Source organism: Neolamprologus brichardi, chromosome 3 (assembly GCF_056152115.1).
Source record: "Neolamprologus brichardi isolate AB-2024 chromosome 3, ASM5615211v1, whole genome shotgun sequence".
Classification (NCBI taxonomy): domain Eukaryota; kingdom Metazoa; phylum Chordata; class Actinopteri; order Cichliformes; family Cichlidae; genus Neolamprologus; species Neolamprologus brichardi.
The window spans coordinates 19,551,689-19,577,035 of record NC_142106.1 but is presented as its reverse complement, the minus strand read 5'-3'; the positions used below and the strand labels follow the sequence as shown (position 1 = coordinate 19,577,035).

General features: G+C 40.7%; 1 protein-coding gene across 2 annotated transcripts; it reads left to right on the top strand.

The window, feature by feature from the left end:
- The first annotated feature begins 793 nt into the window (after positions 1–793).
- Positions 794–25,268, top strand: tec (tec protein tyrosine kinase). Of its 2 annotated transcripts, none has more exons than XM_087833412.1 (18): positions 794–951; positions 3,768–3,971; positions 5,562–5,666; positions 6,318–6,399; positions 9,048–9,176; positions 12,715–12,767; positions 12,948–13,147; positions 13,242–13,307; positions 15,008–15,062; positions 18,101–18,180; positions 18,270–18,403; positions 21,661–21,735; positions 21,891–22,062; positions 22,592–22,808; positions 22,934–22,998; positions 23,097–23,215; positions 23,307–23,464; positions 24,620–25,268. In XM_087833412.1, exons 2-18 carry the CDS (start codon positions 3,834–3,836, stop codon positions 24,701–24,703), a joined length of 1,932 nt encoding a protein of 643 aa, XP_087689538.1. In that variant the 5' UTR covers positions 794–951; positions 3,768–3,833; the 3' UTR covers positions 24,704–25,268. The 2 variants fall into 2 exon arrangements, with proteins under 2 accessions (XP_087689538.1, XP_087689533.1); XM_087833407.1 differs by having other exon boundaries at positions 13,221–13,307.
- Positions 25,269–25,347: the final 79 nt, after the last annotated feature.

Sequence of the window (25,347 nt, the reverse complement as noted above, 5' to 3'; positions counted from 1 at the left end):
ATATTGAACAATAAGTAGAATATTTTAAAGTAGTGACTGTAAATTAAACTAAGGTGAATCAACTGGTGGTGAGGTGTGGAGCTTACCGTGTGTGGCATGCCATCACACTTCCGCACCTTGTTCCTTTTCAATTTGTGCAAAATGTCTGCAACCCCACACACCTCAGCTATGTTTCTCTTATGGAGAGGTTTGCCGGTAGTGCTGCATTTTAATTGTGTTTAGCAAGCAAAGCAAAAAATGCGCCTGTCAAAAGAGGAAGGAAAGAAGAGAACAGGGTGAGGACAGCACCGGGACGTGAGATCTGAGCAGTGCAAGGCCTGAACGATGAAGCTCAGACGGCTGCGTAGCAATGAACCATTGTTACCACTTACATGTTAAACACGTGCACTCAAACTGCAACATGAGTGTGTGCATGTAGCAGCTGCGCCAGTGGAAACGAGCACTGAGTGAGGAATTTTATAAATGAGAGTACTTGTTGTATGCTGACTCATCATGTCAGTTTGTGTTTTATTATGACTATATGCTGCTAGTTTTTGATTTATAGTGTGTGTGTGAAAGATACGTTGTTTGCTCAGGTGTAACAGGGCTCATCACAGATGGAAGTGAAAAAACAAACCCTGAGTAACACAGCAGAAATGGGACCCGTGATGGAAGAAAATCCCGGCATCTCATTTGCTTCTTCTGCATTAAACACGAGGTAACAGCACGTACATGCGTGAAAGCTGGAGACGGGGACGATCACCCACTGGTGACGCAGCCACCCCAGAGGTCTAAATCAGTCGTAGCTCACTCAGCGATCACCGTGCTGCAGCGCAATACGAGGAAGTGCGCGTGCCCGTGAGCCGGTGCGTTCCTCTTCATTTCCTGAATCCCGCTCCTGAGATTCGCAACGACATGGGAGGCCCACGGACTCCAACCAAGTGAGGAGAAACTGGGAAATGAGGCGCGGAGGTAAGGGATCCTTCTTTCCACAGACACCCAGCGAAGTTCCTGTAAACTTTCTGCCTTTTGTGTTCTGCTGTCCGCAAACGAAACCGCGGACCTGCGAGTTTAGAAGTGCCGCTTCTAAACTCTGTGAGTTTAAAACAGAGGATACGATGCAAAAACGCTCAATAACGTTGAAACTCTTTCGTTTTGTGGGGGTGATGTTGCAGCGTCACTATAAACAAACACCAGTGGACCTGCTTTCAGCTGCTGCTTTGTAAAATATCCATATTAGTATTTAATCGGACAGTATAGATTAAAAATATAGTATACATATAGTATGGTATATGTAGTAGGGCCGTGTAGTATCACCTGATAACAGGTGTACAACCCGTGCGCTAACTTCCCTCTGCTGCATTTAAGTGCGGTTGGAAAAACTTAAACTTAACGGGCACTACTGTGAAGAATCTCGGCCTTGTTTCAAATCCAAACTGTAGCAGTGAAGGGTTTATGCTTCATGGGCGAATGTACTGTGAGGATTATATGTGAATGTGTTCTGCGGGGACTATTCATAGTCAAAGGATGCTTTACCGCTTCCTGAAATGAAAATAAAGAAGGTAGCAGGTGAAGAGGGGGAACAACTTGACCTTTGACTAAGGAGCCACAGTGCACCAGTAACAAATGTGCTTCATTGTGCAATGCCAGTAAGACAGGTGTTGCCTTTGTCACCCTTCGGAATAGCTCGAGATATAGCATGAAAACTGTTAACATGTTTATCCCGTACATGCAGTTATATAAAGGAAACCGTTGACGTGTCTCTGCAGACACATGCATGAAGGCAACCTGCCAGGATTTTGTATGTTTTTAATTTGATACGTTGGCATGGAGATCCAGACGACACTACTGTAACACTGCTGTATTGATGGCGTTATATCAAGTTATCTTATCAGATGTTATTCTGCATGTGTTTAAGGTTTTAGATTAGCATTTTGCATTTTGATGCATTAAACAGTCACATGAGACCAAAATAAGATGCTTCTTCTGCTCTGCCTCGACCCAGCTTTGTTTTTTGACTCGTTTTTGGTTCGAGCAGCAGTAACACGTGTCTGACGCACATCGAATGCCACCAGGAAGTCACCTGCTGGTTTCTGGACTCTGGCAGTTTAAAGGGCTCGCTTGCTCAGATGCATCACACAGACACGTACCTGCTGGTTCATGCTAAGTGACAGACTCTGAAATACTGATGTCAATGTCGATAGCCAATGTTGTGAACGCACTCAATGGGACGCTTGGCTAATACAGCCTCACAAACAGACCCCAAAATTAAGCCTCAGAAAAATTCAAACGAATGGCTTGGGTGAATTTTTTATTTTTATTTTTTTAGCAAAAATGTGACTTCCACGGCTGAATTTGAGAATCGTAAAATTAGGAGTGGGTATTTATGCACTTTTGGTGACAGTTTAGGTGGCCCCTGTGGGAAATGTGTTAGCACTTGAGCATTGGCATGTATTTTTAACCTCAGATGTTGCTGCTTGGTCACGCCCGACCCCATCTGCCTCCTGATGTTGAACGCTCACATTACTTGTTTCACAAAGCAGAAACAAAAGGCTTCTGTGTAGTGCAGCTAACCATTTGCCTTGCCTCTGATAGATTTGCACGGAATTACTTATTACTTACCAACCAAATTTGTAAATCACCTGATAAGTTCAAACTGAGAGAAGAGCTTTGTATTGAGCGGACACAGATAAGAGCACATCCTGCATCAGCTCGAGACAAAACACCTCTTTTACTTTGACATTATCGATTGACTCAGTGTTTTACTGGATGATTAACCACCACAAGAGATGTACTGACTATCGGATGTGGTTTGTAAGCTTAATATGCTACTCACCTACCCATAAATGCTAGTGACTATGGTCATTTCTAGTCGATGAATTACATGCCCACATGTTTTTATTAATCACACTCAGTAGTTTGTGCTGATTGAACTCGGGCCATTGACTCAATCACAGCAAATGAGCTGATAATCAGCAAGAGAGCTATGTGATCACTGCATAATGAGCTGACAGTGAATGAATAGCGTGTGAAGCCACTGAGTGCAAAGGTCATTAGAGTTCATTACTTAGTTAAAGTGACATATGTGGTGTTTTTATGGTACACGGAGCAGCTTTAACTTAGAAAAAGAAGAAACCAAAGTGAAATCATGTTATTCACTCTTAAAAGTAAAAAGAGATCTGTGAGCCCTTCTTAAATCGTATCCTGGATGAATCGCATCTTTCTAGAAGAGAATAAACAACAAAGGCTGAGGTGTAATGAGTTGACACAAGTGAAACTAAACTGTGTTATTATAAAGATAACTGAGCGTTGCCAGTGAAATAAAGGAAATCAGTGTGTCGCATGTAAACAGAGACGCTGCTTATGAGCCTTGTGGCTCTAAAGAAAAAAAAGCAGAATCAGACAGACAGAAATAAGTCATAATGAAAGCTCGGTATAGATGGCTGCACTTCCTCAGAGTATGGGGGGATGTAGTGACCAAAAATAAATTCCTGCTAAATAAGGCTTCCACAGAAAGTGCAATAAAACCCCTCAGAGCTGCTCGCTGTGTCCAGCTTCCCAAAAAGCTCCGTACCACCAGAAATTTAGGAGATAGCATTTATTAAAGATAAAGTTTTACTGTGGTAGAAGAACAATGTGGTCACAGACAAAGGAGGACTTCCTGTTTGTGGCCATATTGATGATACAGACTCATCTCAGGAAATATATGAACTTTTTTGGAACAACAAAATCTAAAGGTGTGTTTATCTGGAAGGAGTTAAATCTGGGAATTTGGTCATCTCTCTTAGATCAGTTCCATACCTTTGCGGTCTGACGTCTTCCACCAATGGGCTGAGGCCGTCGGCGGGGCCAGGATGAGTGCGGACCTGCTGTTGGAGGAGCTGCTAATCAAGCGTTCGCAGCAGAAGAAGAGGACGTCGCCGCTGAACTACAAGGAGCGGCTGTTCGTCCTCACCAAGAGCCGGCTGACATATTACGATGGAAGAGCTGAGGTCGCGTTCAGTTTCTGTTCATTTGTTGTATTTTTATTTTTAGCTCCTTTAGTACTGATGAGATGATGTGATGGTGACGCCTTCATCCATTACTCCTACAGTACTGGTTAGACTTTAGTGGAACAACATTCATTTGTACAGGATGTGACTGTAAGTCTCCCTGACATCTCAGTGGATTTTAGGGATTTTAGTTCTCAGACATTATAACAACCTGTGAATTGTGATGGATCATGAGCAAGACGAGCACTGACAATCTGATCACTTTTGCTTTTTCTTAAAGCCGACTTATTCTGCTCATGTCCAGCTCTGTAACTTTATTCTTGAACTTTATTGGAGTAATTTTGCATGATTAAAATACCAAAACAACTCTTATTTTTTTACAGTCTCTCCTACAACCTGATTTAACCCCCTTCCATTAAGGCCACCCTTACTTTAACAGAGCTTCTTCTGACTGGCTGCCTCTCATAGAAATGAATGATTGTGTGTTTTGATGACCATATTAGGGATATCCCCTCTGTATGACATCATACAGATCAAAAACCAAAATTGGGGAAAAAAAGGACAGAAAAGGAGCGCTCGCAACAGTCAACAACGTGAGTTTTGGCTCACATAGATCACTTGTACATGTAGTAACTTGATTTTGAAACTTTGGCCATGTTTTATAGGAACAAGACACAAATAACAGACAATGAGGAGAAGCACTGGTTCAGAGTTCATGCTTACCTGGTTCTATACTATAATCCTATAGCATAGTCTGGGAATTAGATCTTTGAACTTGCCAGTGAAACATGTTCAGTATCCAGTCAGCTTACTTGAAGATGAAAACTGGACACAGCAAGCTGGGCTCCTGTTCAGCAGTTATTTTAGAGACATTATTAGAGAGAGACGCGGTTTTCAAAGAATGCTGAAGTGAAAGCTTTCGGAGAATTCAACAACAGCAGAGATGATGCAGAAATCTAACTTCCAGGGAAGAAAAGCATCTTTTTTATACCAATTTTTTTTGGCATTTGGTCATTTTATACCAGTTTTTCATGCATGATACTTTGGATCAAAATATTGTCTTTTAAAAAATGACTTTTCTTCTCTTTTTGGTCCATATTGTAATTTTGCTTTTGTGGTACCTTTTTTTTCTCCTGACTTTTAACCTTTGAAATGGTGATTTTTAACCTTTTGGTTAAATAAATAGCAGCTACATGTGGGTGTTTCATCAAAAAACATTGAAGTCATTTGAGTCAGCAGTAGCTCTTTAATGTTACACTGAGCCAGAATAGTCATTTATCTCTTTTTATATTAAGTTAAGCTAATGGTTCTGGTTCATTTGTACTGCACAGGTGTGAAAGTGTCATCAATCTACATTGTTTTAATATGATTTATGCCCTTCAACTGTGAAACTGAAAATGTCTGTTTAAACAGCTCTTATCCCAGTTTAAATCAAAAATTCTGCTGAAGGAAATGAGTTACATGTCAAATTAGTTCAACAATCATTTGAATACTGCTAATGTGCAAATATGCTGTGTCAGCACAAAATGTCAAAGTGTATAAGACTGCAAGTTGGATAATATTACAAAGACATGATGTTTGCATCAACAGAAGAAGTTCAAGAGGGGCTCCATCGAAGTGAGTCGCATCAGATGTGTGGAGATTGTCAAGAATGGAGGAGGGGTCATCCCCTGCCAGAACAAATACCCCTTTCAGGTACAAACACACTACCACACTCTCACCTGCAACCAGAGAGACCTTTTTCTTTATATGCACACTGTCGTAATGCAAATAGACACAAATGCAGTACCGTTCTTGAATTGACCAATAGTGGGTCAACGTCCCTCTTAGGGGACAACTCGGACTTTCCACCATTTGGTTTGAGAACTGAAGAAGCTTCTCAGATGAGAGGTGAAACGTCTTCAAGAAACTTAAAGAAGTCCAGTCACTTTCTTGCTAAGCCCCTTATACAAATTAAAATATTACATCGTTTTGGACCTCTGACCTTTTCTTGAAGGCAGAATAAGCTCAAACTTGCTTAAATGCTTAAATTTTACTCTGTTTGTATCAGGAACATTTAGGAAATGACACTGGTATATCTGGTATATGGGGATTTTAAATATCACATTATAGTTTACATACAATTATTATGCCAAATTTAACCTGTAACTACACTTTTACATTTCACATCTGCCTTTTTTTCAAGTTGAGTCTGAGGTGTGTTATTCTTGTTGCATTATGAACCTCCTAAGTATGTTTAAGCTTTCAGACTGCTTCTTGTTTTGTTGTAAGATTAAACCATGCCTATACAGCTTTGAAATCTACATAAAACTGTGTTAGCAGACAGATCTGTGTGTTTGTGTCCAGGTGGTGTACGATACCAACACCCTCTATGTATTTGCTCCAAGTCATGAAAGCAGAAGTCGATGGGTCCAGAGCCTGAAAGATGGTCAGTCCCTGTTTTGTTCTGTGAAAAACTAGCAAATGCACATATATACAGGGGGTGGGTGTGATAGCTCATACTGTGAGTTTAGACATCTGAAGTACTGCAGAGATGTTTTTTCACACTTTGAACCACAAAGCACAAACTGGTTTTCACACATGCAAAGACCTTCCAGCACCCCTGCACTGTTTCCATTGTTCTTGTTGTTCCTGTCATGAGAAATTTAGCATTTATTTTACTCAACAGAAGCTTGTGTACTGCTTAGTAATTTGACCTGATTTCTCAAACCTCAGAAGCACAATGGTTAGTTCACTTTTCTGTCTTATAGTTTGAACTGTGTATCATTACTGATGTTCTTCTTGAGGTGCACCGATCACAATGGTCTTTTTATTCTAAATAATTTAATTCTCTTTATTTAAACAATGCAAGTATCAGTCATTAGGACTATAAATGGGTGCATCTCAAAGTCTTTCATAGGAAATAGATATCAATGAGTAAAATGCAAACAGTATCATTATAGGTTAGGTGGCTGGTTGCAGTATAGATCAAAAACACCAAGTTAGGAAGGGATACTCTACATATTTCAGCTTCAGCTGTGAATGACAGCTCTAGTCCTCCTGTTGTGTTCACCCCCACCCCTTACTTTAGAGCTCCGGTCACAATTGTGACCGGACCTGTTTTAACAGCTCTTAAATTAACATAAGGAACATTTTTCACCACCAAATTCAGTTCAGTGGGTCAATGGGTCGTAAAGTGGGTTTTTAATTTTGCCATTCAGTGGATAGTTCAGGGGGTCAGAGGCCAAAGAGGGTCTCCATTCATTTTCTATGGTCTATGGTTCACATGTGACCGGTAACACAACAGATGTAACAACATTGATAAAAACACTCAAAATTCAACGAAAGAGGTGCTCATCACTTTCTATGTTCACGTGCACAGTGTGGAGGATGTCATAAGGCCTCGAGGCAATCGGATGTAAAACACAACATTTATGAGTTTTTTAATTTGTAAATCAGTCAGATTTGACCCGAACACAACAGAAAGGCTAGACTTGGGGACATCGTTCAGGAAATTGTTCCCTTGGACACTATTATTCAGTTTATTCAGTTTGAAATTGAAATCGCTCAAACTTTCTTTAATTTGAGCATCTTCATGAACAAGTTGGACGAAATCTTTAATAATTACACGTTTTTAAATGTAGCCTCACTTTCGCATGGACTGGAAGCAAGTGGACAGTCGATAAAAAAATTGTGTCATGGACTGGTGTTACTTTTCTTTCATTATTTATACTGAAATTATGGAAAAGGTAAAGGTCTGGAGTTGATTCAAAAAGATGTTTTTACATTTGAAAGCCACAGTGCAAATGGAACAGACAATCCTAAAGCTGCCAAAATAAATTAATCAGAGATCGGGAACCTTAGAAGTGACCAAATCAACATAAATCTGGTGCATATTGAGAATTTTTTTAAAAAAAAGATAACATAAAAACACCCAGACGGTCACACGAGACTACACTGGTAGAGGATCACAGGATCCTTGCCATGATAAAGACAAACTCTAAAGAACATTCAACCTAATAAAGAGCACCCTCCAAGTGGTAGACATTTTATTTTCCAGAGAAAACTTGGTAAGAGAAAATACTGAATGCAAGATTTATGAACCATGAATCATCCTTAAGAACGGAAATGCCAAATTAAAGTAGTAAAAAAATCTGGACCAGCCAAACCTGGACAGAATTGCTTTTTTTGAGCAGGTGACATTAATATTAATAATAATAATAATAATAATGTGTTAGTCCCCATAGGGAAATTGCTCCTCTGCATTTAACCCATTCACCCAGTGAAGCAGTGGGCAGCCACCAATGCAGTGCCCGGGGAGCAGTGTGTAGGGACGGTACCTTGCTCAGGGGTACCTCAGGGTAACTGTTCAGTGGAGTCGAACCCCCGACCTTCCGATCATGGGGCCACCACTCTACCTACTGAGCTATCCCTGCCCCCTCATTAAAATGAACCCGTACCAGAAATATGGGAAGAAAAAAGTAAGAACAGGGCTTGGAATGATTTATGATCTGGAGTATACAACAGCACCTGAAAACATGTGGCTTACAGTGGCAATAGGTCACTTGCATTTAGTAACGATGTGGGGAAGGAGCTAGATGAAGGGATTCAGTCAACTGCTGCAAAGTTGACTTCATGCCGCTTGGAAGCACAGATAGACAACAACCCAAAACCTCCAGTTAAAGAAAACCAAATGTTTTTAAGGTAAAGGAGTGGAATATTCTGCACTGACTGAGGCAGGAAGGCCCACAAACGAACAACTGAAAACAGCTGCATTAAACGTCTGGCAAGGGATGACAAAAGAGGAAACCCATCCTTTTGTGACAGTCATAAGTTCCTCACTTCAAGCTGTCACTACAACTGTGGCTGCAGTTTAAACATTTCACAAAGTACTTTTGTTCATCTCTAAATTAAAGCTAAAGTTCTGTACTTCAGCTGCAGCTTTAGTGATGGCGTATGCAGTTTATCAACCTAACTTTATATACAGCTTATCAAGGACAACCAGTCTCAGATAATCTAGACATAAAAATTCAAAGAGAAGCAGCAGGAAAGACCTGGTTTTGTTGAACTTTTGTGTGTTTGTGTGCGTGCATCCAGAGATCAAAGACAACGCAGAGGTCTTGGTGAAGTTTCACCCTCAGTTCTGGCAGGATGGGTTGTGGCTCTGCTGCCGCCAGGCAGAAAAACAAGCACCGGGGTGCGAGCAGTACAACCCGTTAGAAGACAGTAAGTGCCTGACGCTCATATGTTTGCTTTCTGTGCTCCATCTAAACTTCCTGTCTCTTGACTTTGTTATTAACTTTATGGTTAATAACAAAGTCATTAACTTTATGGTTAATAACAACCTGTGGAAAAATAATTATCCTTCAAATGGAGCTTGTAACGAAGGCGGGCTGTCCAGAATGTCTACAAAGAAGCTGCAAGGCACACACTGCTTCAACCAGCCCCCCTTCAATGAAAATGATGCCTTTATCCATGTTTAACAGTCAGGATTTTGTAAAGAACAAACCAGTCTCATAAACCTGTGGGGTGACACTTTGACCCAGATCTGAAGCAAGGTTTAGCTTACATTAGCCGCTCATCTTAGCTGTTTGCTAAGCTGATGTCCTCGCGCTGCACTCATTTTATGTCAGCTCAGTGTGAGCTAGCACCAACCACATCACATCAGTTGCATAATACTGGAAACTAACTCACTCCAAAATTATACCTCAGTGTGTTAACATTAAATGCTACAGACCTTTATAGTGTCTTTTTGGCTCACAGTTTTGGCCCCCGAGCTTCACATAGAATCCATAAAATGTGTGTAAATACCAGTTTTCATATTTGCTGAATAATTTGTGTATTAAAAATTCATTCTGTGCATGGTATGCTGGAATAGAATAAAACAGAAAGCCTTTTTTGACATTGTATTTATGATACAATGAGCTTTCATGTCTCAGAGTAACAGTTGCATGTTACATTTTTAGATCATGATATCAGTTACACCACAAAGCCACGTGCACATAAAAGAAAGAGGTAGCTGTGCTATAAAGTGTCCGAGTCCACATTGAATGCGCAAATCATTATTGTCATGTGACATAAAAATGAATAAATACACTATTGCCAAACGTAATTGCTCGTCTGCCTTGAGTAACATCCCATTATTGATCCAAAGGGTTCAATATGATGTCAGCCCACCCTTTGTAGCTATAAGAGCTTCCACATCATCCACACATAACTCATCCATGTCTTTATGGAGCTTGCTTTGTGCACTGGTGCACAGTCATATTTGAACAGGAGGGTGCCACAAACAAACTGTTCCCACACAGGTAGGAGCATGAAGTTGTCCAAAATGTCTTGGTGTGCTGAAGCGTTAGGAGTTAATGTCACTAGAACTAAGTGACCTAACCAAATTTCCACTCCACCAAACTTTAGACTTCACACAATGCAGTAGGACAAGGACAGTTCCCCTGGCAACCGCCAACCCCAGACCCATACGTTGGATTGTCAGACAGAGAAGTGTGATTCGCCACTCCAGAGAACACAAGTCTAATGGCAGTGTGGTTAACATGACTGCATCAAACGATTTGCATTGTGCTTGGTAATGTAAGGCTTTGATGCAGCTGTTTCCATGGAAACCTATCCAATGAAGCTCCCAATGTACTGTTCTTGAGCTAAGTTGAAGGCCACATATAGGGGGTGTCCAAATTCATGGGCTGCATCCTCCTGAGGACCCGGCCTTCGCGGTCTATGTAGGCCGGGTCCTCAGATAGTCGGGTAGGCCGGAAGTAAACGTCTGTGAAATCGGACGGTCTAGCCTTCAAATTTGCGTCACCGCTTTCTCGGTGGAGTTTAATAAACTCGGCCGTCTGCTTCTTGCTATCTAAAATATAACAGGACACTGGCGTAAATTCTCGACCGTCTCACACTTCTGTTTAATCAGTTTTCTGTTTCTGTTTTCACATTCAGCTATCTAATCTAATCTTATAACTTTTATCTCAGCCAAACCGATTTATTCCTGAACAAATAAAACACTGAAAAAAGCCAAACTAGGTTGTCTAAGTGACTTATATATTACGTTTAACCTGAGTAGCGAAAGACCGTGGTGATCTGAAAATGATGTGCCGGGAATTGTGCCGTTCTCTGCGGCTCTAGTGACCCTTGAGCTCCCGGCGAGCTATCGAGCTGGTGGATAACAGACGTCTCCGAAAACGTCGGAGGACTTTTGCAAATATGTGATATCTTAATTAACCAAGCAGATATTTGAAGTTTACACAGCTACATTCTCACTTGAAAATATGCCAAAAGTAATAAGAGTAGAAAGAGTAATAAGAGTAATATTAAAACTTAATAGTGGCACCATTGTTCAAAACTGGAATTGGCTGGGCCATGCTCTGAATTCTGGGGTATGGTAGGCCACAAAGGATACACCCGACCCATCCTTCAAATTTGGGGAAAAGGAGGACGCATTTGTTGGCTGCATTTGGAGGAGTCTGCAAATTTGGACAGCCTTCACCGCGTCGCTGTGACGTAATCAGTCTACAAATGCGGCCTCAGGAGGATGCAGCCCATGAATTTGGACACCCCCAAAGTTTGGAGGTCAGCAGTGACTGACTCTGCAGAAAGTTGGCGACCTCTGTGTGCTGTCGTCTCCGATCGCTTCCACTTTGTGATAATACCACTAAGAGCTGACTGTGGAATATTTAGTAGCGAGAAAATGTTATTACTGGACCCCTGAGAGCGACCCATTCTTTCACAAATGTTTGTAACAGCAGCCTGCATGCCTATGTGCCTAGGAGACTACAATAATTTTGGCAATATACAAAAAACATAAAAACATATAGTGAGAATGTGTGTTTGAATGCAGCACACCTGCCTTTTGTAAGAGAGTGGTAAGGGCCTTATAGAAGAAACTGTTCATGGTCTATTAGTCTGAGTTCTCAGTGCCTGAGCCAGTGACATGAGGACAGATGTTACAGGTCTCTGGTGGCCAGATTGGCCGCCGTCTCAGGCAATGTTTTGGCCTCTGGTGAGGCAACAATATCTAGGAGAGAGAAGGATGACAGCCAATAATTTTGTGGCCTGTGCTAATGACCATTTGTAGCCTCTTTACACTTTTTGTCAGCTGCTGGGCAACCAGCTTCCCACACTGTGAGTCAGTATGTTAAAATACTCCCTCGTGGAGCGGTAACAGGCCACCGGCAGCTGAGTTGTACTTGAATAGCATTTAAGTGTCCCAGATAAAGCCTAATAGTTTTGTATAGTCACACAGACAGTTGAAGCTACAGTGCTTCAATAAACCAACCATTTCTTTAAATGTGAACCTTTGAGTTTGCAAAGTGACTCCAGTCATCAGTGAAATGTAGCGATAACTACACTTTGGTAGAGTACCTCAAACTCGTTCGCACAGTAAGTAGAATACATTTGTAAAAGTCGGTGAACCTTTCACAGTAAAGGTTTTCAGATAAAACTGAGTTGCTCCGTTGTCATGGTTATTTTAGTACATTTTGAAACCCTTGATTCACCAAGTGAGAAGACAAAAACAGGAAATTACATTTATAGCTTAAAAGCTAAGGCGTTGACTAGTGCACTGCAACTAGTCACCAGTGATGTGGCTGATCAACAGCTGTTGATCAGCCACATCACTGGTGACCAGAAGCAGAAGGGTCAAGAGGTCAGTGTGAACTGAAAGCAGAGATGATGGTGAAGATGAAACTGAATGCGAAAATGTAAAAACTTCATGCTTGACTCGCTGTTTCTGTTCCTTTTTTTTTTTTTTTTTTAGTTTCCAGAAAACCTCTACCCCCGATTCCTGGAGAGAAGTGTAAAACAGAGAGGGTAACCACACACACACACACACACACACACACACGTACACACACACGTACACACACACACACGTACACACACACGTACACACACACACACGTACACACACACACACGTACACACACGACTACCAATATATCAGTATAAGCCAGGAGCTGCAAGCCTGTAGTCACTCCTACTCCTCCTCAGCGTCGGAATCCTCCTCCTGCCCCCCCGACCCCCGAAGATGATGAGGAAGACGATGAGGAGGCTGAGGAAGAGGAGGTGGTCGTGGCTATGTACGACTTCCCCGGCATGGAGCCTCATGATCTGAGTCTGGTGAAAGGGGAAGAGTATGTCATCGTGGATAAGTGTGATGTCAACTGGTACAGGGCACGCAACAAGTATAAGTGAGTTCAAGCTGTATTTCTGTGTTTCACCACCTAGTTTCTCGTGTCTTTGTGTGTTGTGGTGATGTGGTAGTTTGTTTGTGTTTTTTCACAGTGAGGAAGGATACATTCCAAGTAACTATGTAACTGAGAAAAAATCCGGAAACTTGGTCCAATATGTGTGAGTGTGTTAATCATTTCCCAGTTACAGTTTGAGTTTAATGGCTGGCTGAATCCTAATGTCTGGACCTTGTTAATACAGGGTTTTTGAAATCTGGCATTTACTGAGTCTACACAAGCACACTTTCTATGGACGGAAAGCATGGCCAACCACCAAGCAGTTAAACACATGTTGGGAAAAGTAGTCTTGGGCAACGCCACATTTGAATTGAGTTTGATATGTGGTTATTTGCTTAAGTTAACTGTGTTTACTTAATTACATCTTACAGGTTGTACAGGTTTCCAAAGTTAAAGTGTAGATTTCTGATCAAAGCTGTGATAGTTATATATTTAATAGTTAGACCTTTATGATAAAACCAGCATCTGTATGAGTAGAGCTCACACTTTGTGTTGTATTACTGTCCTATAGACAACTTCTTAAATCTTACAATTTGATCTACAAAATTAACCCTTTAAAGCCAGTTTTGCGTAACAATTTTTAAATCCCTGTAGAACTGCAACCACGTAAGCTAGCGCAATAATTTTTTGGAATATGAAACTGGAGGAGTTGTACTTACATCTTATGCCATCAGCTTGCCCTACGTCACAGTTTCCTTCCACATATAGCTTTGCAAAAATTGCATAAAAAGCACTTGCAGCAACAAAAACATAATATTCCAGAAACATGCTTTGCTGATCCGATCAGCTGTTCGTAAAACTTCCTACATTGGAATAGACGTAAGCGCCAATGTCCGCCATTACCTGCCCATTTTTGCGGAAAATGTATTTTTTTTTTTTTTACCTTCAGGGCCTTATGAGCCTACACTGGTGTTTTTCAAAGTCATGTTTGACTTTATGCTTTTCTGTGTCGTTTCTGGGATGCTTAGGACTCATATTGCACTGCTGGAAATAGTTTATTTTGATGCACATGCTGTTTTTTTGCAAATTTGCAGTATAATATTTATTTTCGTTTTTCCTGCAGTATAAAGAAATTGGTGTATCTCAAAAATAAAACTATGAAGACACTCAAAATAAAATTCCTGTTGTTTGAAACTATTTTGTGCCACCTTTTTGAATTTACAGTTTTGAGGGATAAACCTCTTAAATTTCTCTAACTAGAAATATGTGTAAAAAAAAAAAGTAGTTTATTGCAATTTTTTTGCAATTTATGTAATTACTATGCACTTAATGCATACACATTATTAAAATTTGGGCTACAATGTTTGTATTGATGTATAGCAACTTGAAATGCTCCCATAAATGGCACTACAGCATGTAAAAATATAATATAAGCTCTGGCGGACTTGGTTCTATGGTAGGTCTTAAAGGGTTAATTAAAATTAAACGAATCTTGAACATTTATTAACGAAAAATGCTTAAAAACACTATAAATGAAGTGAAACTAAACCAAAAACTCCCATGGTTGACTTTCAGCTTTCCTGAGACACCATCACAATGTCATTGGTGAAATAGCAAATCCAGGTTTTGCCACTGTAAGTTGATCAAAAAACTGTAGAAGAGAAATTTCGATCATTTGGAGGCTGACGTTGTACTCTTGAAGTAAATGTATTTACAGTTGAATCGTAAAGTTCACTGTGAGTCATGTTATCGTCCAGTAAACGCTTATTTCACTCTTGATGTTTGGATTCAGCCAGCTGATAGTGCTTCACAAAGCAGGCAGAGCACTAGAGTCTCATGTTGTGTTTTCTTTGTTTGTTCCAGCTGGTACAATAAAAATGTCAACAGGAATAAAGCTGAGGAGCTGCTGAGGAAGGAGGTTAGGCTCTCTTTCCTTTCTTTGGTTCTTTGTCTTTATTCCCTCCCTGTTTATACGTACTTCTGTGATTTAGAGACAGTGATATTAGTGATAGCATTTTGCTGAACAAAATCTGTTCTTAAGAAAACACAAATTTAGATATTATCAGCCCTTCCAGTTTTCTGGATTCTTTGACTAAGGTGACTGAGATAACATAAATTACTGTTGTGTGGATTAGAAAAGTCTTGAATTTTAAACTTGTGGAATCCGTCAACCTCTTAATAGCCACCAGGCAAACTGTTTAATGTTTAAATGGGTTTTACTTGGCTATATGGTGTCCACAAACTAGAAAATGTTCGATTTCAGTCTAGTCTCATGCATTTTGGCCTTTCAGTTTTTCTTTTCAAAGTATTTACATTTAAGAGTTCCACACAGGTTAGCAATCTATTGTAAAAGAGGTGGACGTTAATCAAATATAAGGCCTAATCACAGATGGTTTGTCAGTGACATGTTCTGGTAACTGTTTTACAGGTGAAACGACAATGTTTAGTCTGCAAAGTTTCAGGCATTTTTGCTCTTTGCTTTCTATGATGTCAGAAAGAAGGGATATCTCTAATATGGTAATTACAGGCACACGTTCACAGCTGAGCAGCTGGTGTGTTTAATGAACGGACCCAAAAACAGACACGGGAGAACTGAACTGAAGTTAAACAAAAAGCGAGCCTTTATTGGGGTTGATACACAATAAACAGAAAAACAAGCCGAGATTAAACTTGGGCGAAACTAAACTAAACCTAAACTGGAAAAACTGGGGTATGGGGTGATCGTGGCTCAAGAGTTGGAAGTTTGTCTTGTAATCGGAAGGTTGTCGGTTCGAGCCCCGGCTTGGACAGTCTTGGTCGTTGTGTCCTTGGGCAAGACACTTCACCCGTTGCCTACTGGTGGTGGTCAGAGGGCCCAGTGGCGCCAGTGTCCGGCAGCCTCGCCTCTGTCAGTGCGCCCCAGGGTGGCTGTGGCTACAACGTAGCTTGCCATCACCAGTGTGTGAATGTGTGTGTGAATGGGTGGATGACTGGTTGTGTAAAGCGCTTTGGGGTCCTTAGGGACTTGTAAAGCGCTATATAAATACAGGCCATTTACCAAAACTAAATAAGTCTGACAAACTGTGAAGAGGCTGAGGAACTATGAATCAACTATGACTAGAGGTATATGAACACACCATCAAACAGAGGCAACAATGTAACATAGCTAACATTAACAGTGCAGTGAATCCTGCTTGTGCCGTGATATTCAGGACTGCAAACCGAGCAGCATCACTGACTTTCAGCGTGTTGTGTTTGTGGATATATGACTGACTTTAATTATCCACAAAATCATCACATTCTCTGTAAGATTAAAGTCAGTTATTGAACGGCGAATATTTAAACGTAAAGGCTTTAAAACCAAGTTAACGCTGCAAGTACAAACATCACTACTGTCACATAACTTTGCCGACATGTGGCCAACAGTAATGTTTTAATGTTCTTCTTTATTAAACATTCACACATAAATAAGTGACATCATATTCAGTACTTACTATTAAAAGTTTACTCTTCGGCCGCCCCGTTTCAGCCATCCGCCGTTTTTTTTCCAAAGAAAATATCCACATCCACCGCCGCGCTATGACTTGTGGGATATATGGGACCACGAAGTCTACACCGGACTCACCCTTCAAATTGGAGTACACTTGAAATTGGGACAGCCGTCATCGTGTCGCTGTGGCGTAATCGGTCTCCGAATGCGCACTACGAAGCGTGCAGTCGCTGGATTGGGACACAGCCAGAGACACCACAGGGGAAGTAAAACAAAACGCACAGAACGTGGAGACACTTGACTCTTCAAAAGGGGAAATAGAGATGTAGACATGACAACACAGGCTTGACAACATGAAACATGCAGACAAGAAATACATAAAACTTACTGTGAACAGCTGAACAGAAACCCACCTGCTCAGCTCTTCTATATACAAATCAGTAGAAGGTTAGCTTACACGGGGCTGAGCTAAAATGAATTATATCAAGCTAAGGTTGAATGGAGTGTTTTCTTTAATCTTTTAACAAGCACTATGGCTGTATCCCAATTCAGGGTCTGCAGCCTTAAAGGCCGCATTTTAAGGCCGATTACGTCACCGCGACGTGACGAAGGCTGTCCCAATTCGAAGGCTGCTCGAAATGCGGCCTTCATTTCCCTGAATTTTAAGGATGTGGCGGTGTAGACTTCATGGCCCAACATATCCCAGAATGCATAGCGCGGCGGTGGGTGTGGATAATTTTGCCGAAAAAAACGGCGGATGAGGGTCGCCCGAAGAGTAAACTTTAAGTAAGTACTGAATATGATGTCACTTATTTATGTGCAAATATTTAATAACGAAGAACATTAAAACATTACTGTTGGCCACATGTCGGCAAAGTTATGTGACATTAGTGACGTTTGTACTAACTTGGTTTTAAAGCCTTTACTTTAAAATATACACCGTTCAATAGCTGACCTTAATCAGAGAATGATCAAAGCTCATGTAGAAACAAACAAACAAATGAACAAAAGATTTTCTCCTTCATTTCTGTCAAACAAAGCTTTATGAAACGTTTCCAGCTGTTAGTATCATGGTTGCTAGGCAACCTGGGCAGCGCAACGGAGGCTAGACCGTCCCATTTCACAAGCCTCGCACTTCCGGCCTTAGCGGTCTTTAAGTACGCGGCCCTTGAGGATTGTTGAGGCTGCGTACTTTAAGGTTGCAGACCCTGAATTGGGATACAGCCTATGTAGCCGAGCCATCTGGGGTTGGAGTTAGTTTTTGCCTGTTTGGAAGGCTCGAATGGAAAATCCTGAAAGAGGAAAAGTGCAAGGTCAAAACGTTATTTTGTGGCTGAAACAACCCTAGCCCAAAATCTAGTCTGTCGGTGGCCTGGTGTATGTTGAGAGGTTAAACAAAAATATTCTATGATTATTTTAATATCAATAACTAGCATAATCAAATCTTATTTAGTTTTTAGTCTTTGTCTCTGTGCCATGCCCTCCAGGATAAAGAAGGAGCCTTCATTATTAGAAACTCCAGCACCCCAGGAACCTACACTGTTTCGCTCTACACAAAGTCTTCAGGGTAATTCTGCACATGTGTGGTAGTTATAATTTTTATGTAATAAAAGCTGGTGTAACTTGATTTACACTGTGGTTATGTTGTATTTGTAGGGATGGAGGTGCAGCTATTAAACATTACCACATCAAGGAGACACAAACCCTACCAAAACACTTCTACCTGGCTGAGAAACACCTCTTCAGCTCCATCCCGGACCTGATCGAATACCACAAACATAATGCAGCAGGTAACCAACACACAATTTGTGTAGACTATTAAACAGTGACTTAAGCTAAATGCATTATGGTGCTTTTCTGACCTTCTGAGGCCTAAAACATCAATGGTGACAGTGACGTGCCCCAGACACACCCCCTAACACTAACCCTGTGTTACAAAGATGGGACGAAGTACTGTTCTGGTAAAAATATAAATGATATTTTATGCATATCAGCTGATTATTTATTTTGATCCCTGCTTTTCAAAACTCAGGAGACTTACTTTGGTCGCCCTGTCCGCATTGGGCGGCAAATCCCCGCCAGCGTACTCGATCAGCTGCGGCTGGCCTCATCCCATGCAATGTCTAAGGCACGTAAATCATCAATGAAAGTCCTCCGCCTTTTTGTATGGGCGTGGCCTGGTTTGCGTCTTCCATGGGGTGGCTTCCACGTGATGGCAGTCTGTGCGGGAATTGGCATAGAATGTGACCTCCAAAGTCACAATGCCATGGAGGGGATGTGTTGCAGTCCGATGGTTGCTATCCGACACACAACATCATTCATGGTCAGCATCTCTGTTGCTTGCAAAGATGTTGCCCAGGTAGGTGAATTGATTCACCTCCTCCAGCGGTTGCAGTGCTACCATAATGGGGTCCTGTGTTGTCTTGTAACCAATCCTCATGGCCTTGGTCTTGTTCCCACTGATCCGCAAGCCCACGTTGGCTCTTGCTCCAAGTTTGATGTCATGGTTTTCATGTTCTTCTGGACGTCAGCCAACACAGCGATGTCATCCATGAAGCTGAGGTCCTTCAGACGTGTTGGTGGATGCCAAGGTATCCCAAAGCCATCCATGGCCATGGCAGTCTGCAAAACAAAGTTGATGTTGAGAAGGAAGAGTAGGGGAGAGAGAAGGCACTGGTTCAGGGTCTTCTTCCTGTTTGGTCAGCAGCAGCTTGACATTTCTTTCTTTGACAGGTACTCGCTGCCCACTCTTTGCACCAGTAAGTTCACGGACAATGTGATGGAGGGTCTTCGTCTCAAACCCAGGAGAACAAAACCTCAGCAGGGAAAACATTGTTGGGGTTTTCTCTGTTGTAATCGCTGTAAATCAGCTGATTATACTTTGCACTTTTTCAGTGCAACATCTGCTGATGGCTTAGATGAGCCTTGTCCAAATGGCTATTTTCATATAGTCAATGCTTTTCAAGCTAATTTAGTGAACTTACAGTTGCTGCAAGACACTTTGCAATCAGTTATGGGAATAAGGGCGTTAAAAGTAATGGCGTTATGTGGTTAAAGTTGCCTTTAGTTTACCGGGAGCTGGGGGGGGAACAAACAAATGAGTGCTGCTGATTGGTTGAGAAAGAAAGGTAGTCATGTTAAACATGACCAATTTAAGATATCAAAGCAACAAGATGCTATGTCAGCCCAAGACAACCCTGAGTGTCCATTTTTGTGTTAAAAGTGGGGATTTCAAACTATATACCAGTTTTTAATTGTGTTGATAGGCCACGGAAAACCAGAGTCATGATAAAAAATTTATGCAATGCTTTTCCTGAATACTAACGTTATGTTTACTGCAGGAAGAAACTCTAAAACTGGAGTGACAGCAACGAGAGTGAGAGAAAGAGAGAGAGAGAGTTTTGAGACGTGAGAGATATGTGACGTTTAGCGTGTTTGGAGTCTAAAGTTAGTTTGTTGCATTGTGTTGTGTAGTGTAATCGATAGTTTTGTTTTGTGTGTCAGAACAATAGTGCGACTGCTGAATATCTCAGTTGCTGCCAAAAAGCCACCAAAGACAGATTGCAGTGTAAATGCTGTCTCCAGGTGGAAAACAGGAGGAGTGATACACCTCCTGCTGTCAGGCCTACAGGTATCAGGCTTGTGATGTTCTCCTTTATCTTACAGTGGACAGAAATGATGTTTTGGACTGGCACAAATAATTTGAGTGCCATCTTATTTGATGCAGAACACCTGATTGTTTTGTAAATACTTTGTTATTTTAATTTAAAAAAGCCTTGGTTGCATTTTTCGGTAAATAGCTGCATATAACCTTTGTTTTTAAAATCTACAATTTATATTTGCATTTCAAGTTATGAAAATCATTCGGCAAACATGTTTGTGTTTTTTACAGTGTAAAATATCAATTTTTTCTACTCAGATTTTAAGCTTTTAGTCTGATTTCAGATCAATTGTGTTAATACAGTATGTCAAAATGAAAAAACAACTATAAATTCAGACATGAGGTTGTGCTGAAAAGAATGATACTAAAGAAGGAAAGGTAAATATTTTTTAAAGGTAAAATGTAGAAGTAAAACGTAGTCAAAAACGGCCAATTGTACCCTGGACCTGGTTAAACTTTTTTTTTAAGTATCACAATAGTTACTTTTCCTAGTAATCAGTTACTTTTATAAAATTGTGACTCAGTTACATTTTGAAGAAGTAACTATTAACTATAACTAATTACTTTTTCAAAGTAATTTGCCCAACACTTTGCAAGAAATACTATAATATGATATGATATATAAAGGTATTAATGTAGAAAGAAATTGTTTTCTGACAACATTAGATTTGGCTGGAATTGAGAATTATTCTTCCAACTTATTGAAAGTTGTGTCCATTCATCATCTTCCACTTATCCAGTCAAGGGTACTGTATCCCAACTGCAAATCTGTAACAGGGGTTAAATTGTGTACAATTTAAAAACAAGTTCTTTAGGTTCTTTGTGCTAACCATGTTCAGTTTTAAAGAAAATTAATATTACACAGTACTTAGACTTAACCTTTAATTTGAGCAGTTTTACCTCACTACTGAAAGTAGTGTGTATAGTAGTAGGATATTGCAGGGTCTTCACCTTACAACATAAAGTTCCTTGAGGCAACTGCTGTTGTCGCCCCAAGGCAGGTCTGCCATCGCGCTTGCTTTTTCTAGTCACAGGTCAAAAGAAGTTCAGTTCATAGAGTGATGCAATCGTGCATCTGAAACGGTAGAAAGTTCAAGCTCGTTTGCACAGTTTTCTGAAAAGAACAATTTGTAAACTTATGAATTTGTGCTTATTTGTGTCGACTGCTGCCATCATGAGAACAGTTTAACTCTGACAGCTGAGAATAAAGGCAAAGCTTTGAAGTATCATTTAAGCCTCGCCTATACCGATCTAGATAATGACTCAAAAATGTTGAATGTGGATACATGTGACGGAAAGCTTCCTTTTCTGGGCTCCCCTCTTAGCCTATCATGAAGGGCTCTCTGGTAAAGTTTATATTTATATCTCTCTACATGTCTCTCTTAGGTCTTGTAGCCAGGTTGAGATATCCTGTTGGAAAACAAGACAAATCAGCTCCGTCCACTGCTGGCTTCAGCTATGGTGAGTCTTTACGATGAACTGTGTATCTTATAAACAAATAATGCTCTTTATTTTTTACCCTTTCCATGTATCAAATGCTCTTTATTGAACTAACATTAAAAATTAACCATTGCTTGATTGATGCTAGCTTAACTTTTGACATTTTTTCCTTTCAGAAAAGTGGGAGATTGACCCCAATGAACTAACCTTCATGAAGGAGCTGGGCTGCGGTCAGTTTGGAGTAGTGAGGCTCGGCAAGTGGAGAGCTCAACACAAAGTGGCCATCAAGGCGTTAAAGGAGGGAGCCATGTATGAGGAAGACTTCATTGAGGAGGCCAAGGTTATGATGTAAGTAAGGAAAAGGCCAAAGTCATACTGGATGAGGAAATGGTGTGAGAAAGAGGGATTTTTGCAGGTCTATTCAAAAACAGCACAGATGAAGTCGTCCTTCACCTGTTCTACCACCTGTTTAAAAAGCCCTACAGCAATATTTCACCTACACCTTATCTATGTGCCTCCATAGTTTATAGTGGTTTACAAATTCACCTCATAAGTGAAAGATTCCAGCTTTGTCCTGGGAGACGACACATCCTTTCACTGTGTGAAAATCTGCCACATCAAACATGTGGAGCTACCTAGTGTGGTGACCGCTTGCGAAAAAGGGAGCAGCCAAAAGGAGCTTTCCTTATCTTTTCTCTGTCAAGTAGAAGGTTGTCTCAGAACAAGTAGAGAAATGATGAAGCAATCAAATATGACAAAGGAGGAACTGAAATCTGTAACCGACTCTTCACATTTGAGCCTCTTTGACAAATAAATATTTGAAACTGCTGCTTGGAAAATGTCATTTCCATTTTACAAAACCAACTCCCCTCTCCAGGAAACTGTCCCACCCCAAACTGGTACAGTTGTATGGGGTGTGCAGCCAGCAGCGGCCAATCTACATTGTCACGGAGTTCATGGAGCAGGGCTGCCTGTTGAACTACCTCAGGCAGCGGCGGGGCAGCTTTAACCAGGGGTGCTTGCTGAGTATCTGTTTGGATGTCTGCGAGGGCATGGCACACCTGGAAGCCAACGGCTTCATCCACAGAGACTTGGTAACTTCAAGCTTGGCTTGTCGTTGGGAAACTGTTAAATCCATCACTAAGTAGATTGAGCTGCTAAGTACTTTTAGTCATATGTTTTGATTCCATCCTCTTCTGTTGTTCTTCGTTTTCTAAAGGCAGCCAGAAACTGTCTGGTAAACGACTCTCTAGTGGTGAAAGTGTCTGACTTTGGCATGACCAGGTATAAGTTTCCCTCCAGTTATAAATGACTCACATCAAGTCAGCAGATAAATTAAAAAAAATAAAAGCGTCTGATATCACTAAATGGTTTAAATGCAGATACGTGTTAGATGATCAGTACACCAGCTCATCGGGCGCCAAGTTTCCTGTGAAGTGGTCACCTCCTGAAGTCTTTAACTTTTGCAGATACAGCAGCAAGTCGGACGTCTGGTCATACGGTGAGCTGGAACTTTTTTCCACTTAGTTTAACAGACAGAAATTGTCTCAGCGCTCATAAAAAAAATCGCCTCTCTGTGTTTGGGTCTCCAGGTGTGTTGATGTGGGAGGTCTTCACAGAGGGTCGGATGCCATTTGAGCAAAGCCACAACCATGAGGTGGTGACATTAGTTACACAGGGTCATCGCCTGTACAGGCCCAAAATGGCCAAGCCTGCCATCTATGACACCATGCAGATGTGTTGGTATGAGGTGAGTAAAAAATGGGAAGTAAATTTTTCATATGAGGCTCTTTTTTTTTTTTTTTTTTTTAGTAAATATTTTAGGTTTCAGTTTGTTGTCTTTTATTTTTTATTATTTTTTTTATTTTTTTAAATTTATTTTTTAGCTTTTATTTTTACATTGATAGTATTTTATACTATTTTTATACTATTTTATTTTATTAGTATTCAAATTAATATGGTCTAGTACACCGTATGCCCCCCTTTAGACTCACCGCTGTTCACTTCCATGTAAAATAGGACGGTTGTCATCAGCCTTAAGCAAGCTGTATTATTTAAACATGATATCAGACCATGTTAAAAGTTCTTCTGCATATTTTTATACAACATCTGAAAGCTTACTGCAGATTTTTCTCTGCGTAAAACAAACGGCGGTGGATGGAGTAACGGCTCCGCCTTTTTGCACTTCCGGTGTGTAAGCGGACTCCGGCTCCACGTTAAACTGTGGCAGCGTCATCGTCGCTGCTGTTGTGTTATGAGTGTTAATGTTTAAAGCTGGAGGCTGTGTGGGCTTAATGTTGTCAAACTTTTTATTCACACGTTGCTTTGAAATACGTTTGTATTGCAGGTCTGTTTTTAGTCACGAATGTGGGTGAAACACTCACGTTTCCATGGTGACAATGGCATGCTACGAAGCATCAAAACCAAGATTTAGTGCTTAGAATTGTTTATATTCATCTTACTCTGTGAATAGTTGCAGCTCTAGATTATAATAACACTTTACCTCGGAACACATTGCATGAAACACAAAAATCATAATGCGATAATTTGTTTTGTTTTGCTTTTTGACCTCTACTGACCTCTTTAGCTCAGCTAATTCTAACAGTGGTTTACTAATGGAGAAGTGAGAGCGCCTTGTTGCCTTGGGATTATGTGTCAATCATTGTTATTAAAATATACAACAACGCAAACATGAATGACTAGAACAAGAAAAACTCCCAATTTTTTTTTTATTTATTTATTTTTTTGGTACATGCACAAAAGCTGAACATTGACTCATTTAAAAATGCTTTTTCATATGGATAATTGGAAATGTCTCGTGATACGAGAACCCATCATCTTACATGATATAAACATGTAAAAGTCCTGTATTCAAATATCTTTTGTCTTTTCTCTCTCTCTGCAGAGGCCAGAGGACCGTCCCTCATTCGCCAATCTTTGCGTAATGATCTCCGAAGCTCTGGAGGACGACGAGGCGACTCCAAACTGACCAATCAGCTGCTCACACCCTCCATGGCTGCCATTCAGGAGCCACATCTAAAATGGCATGCAATGGTGCTTTATTGTGATTGGAATGGACCGATGAACTAAATGAGGAGGAAGGACCAATCGCACCAGTTCTAAACTCATTCTCCGCTCACTAAATCACATCAGCTCACAGCCATGAACACCTGCACCAGCATTACTAAAGACAAAAGTTCACATCACATGTTGGCGGTATTTCAAGATGACTCACAGGGATGAACTGACAGCAACAATGAAGACACATAACGACAGGCTCTGCATGTACGATGCATTATTTGCTGACATGTTTCCTCCCACTCAGACACGAACAGGAAGCCGTTTGGTCAGAGACCCGTCAGCAAGAAAAAGCCACAAAGTTTTTTTTTTTGGCAAGCTCAAGTTTCCATTAACTTTATACTCATTTGTGTTGCTCTGACATCCATCAGGTCTACAGCAACCCATCTAGTGTCAATGTTGGGTTTGTTCTGACCCATGCTAAATAAACAAACTTTTCAAATAGTGAATCTCATTATATTTGTTCTGGTAAAAGCTTTTCCATTGTTTCCTAAATAAAATAGTGGATTCTAATGAAACTCTGACCCTAACAGTAGATGGGTCACCATTGAACGA

What these genes read in the sequence shown, in the direction of transcription:
- tec (XM_087833407.1), top strand. Translation starts at nt 3,834, where the DNA reads ATGAGTGCGGACCTGCTGTTGGAGGAGCTGCTAATCAAGCGTTCGCAG. An exon ending in AGGAGCTGCTGAGGAAGGAG is followed by an intron (nt 15,063 to 18,100) that starts GTTAGGCTCTCT and finishes CATGCCCTCCAG; the next exon opens with GATAAAGAAGGAGCCTTCAT. An exon ending in GCTTCATCCACAGAGACTTG is followed by an intron (nt 22,809 to 22,933) that starts GTAACTTCAAGC and finishes CGTTTTCTAAAG; the next exon opens with GCAGCCAGAAACTGTCTGGT.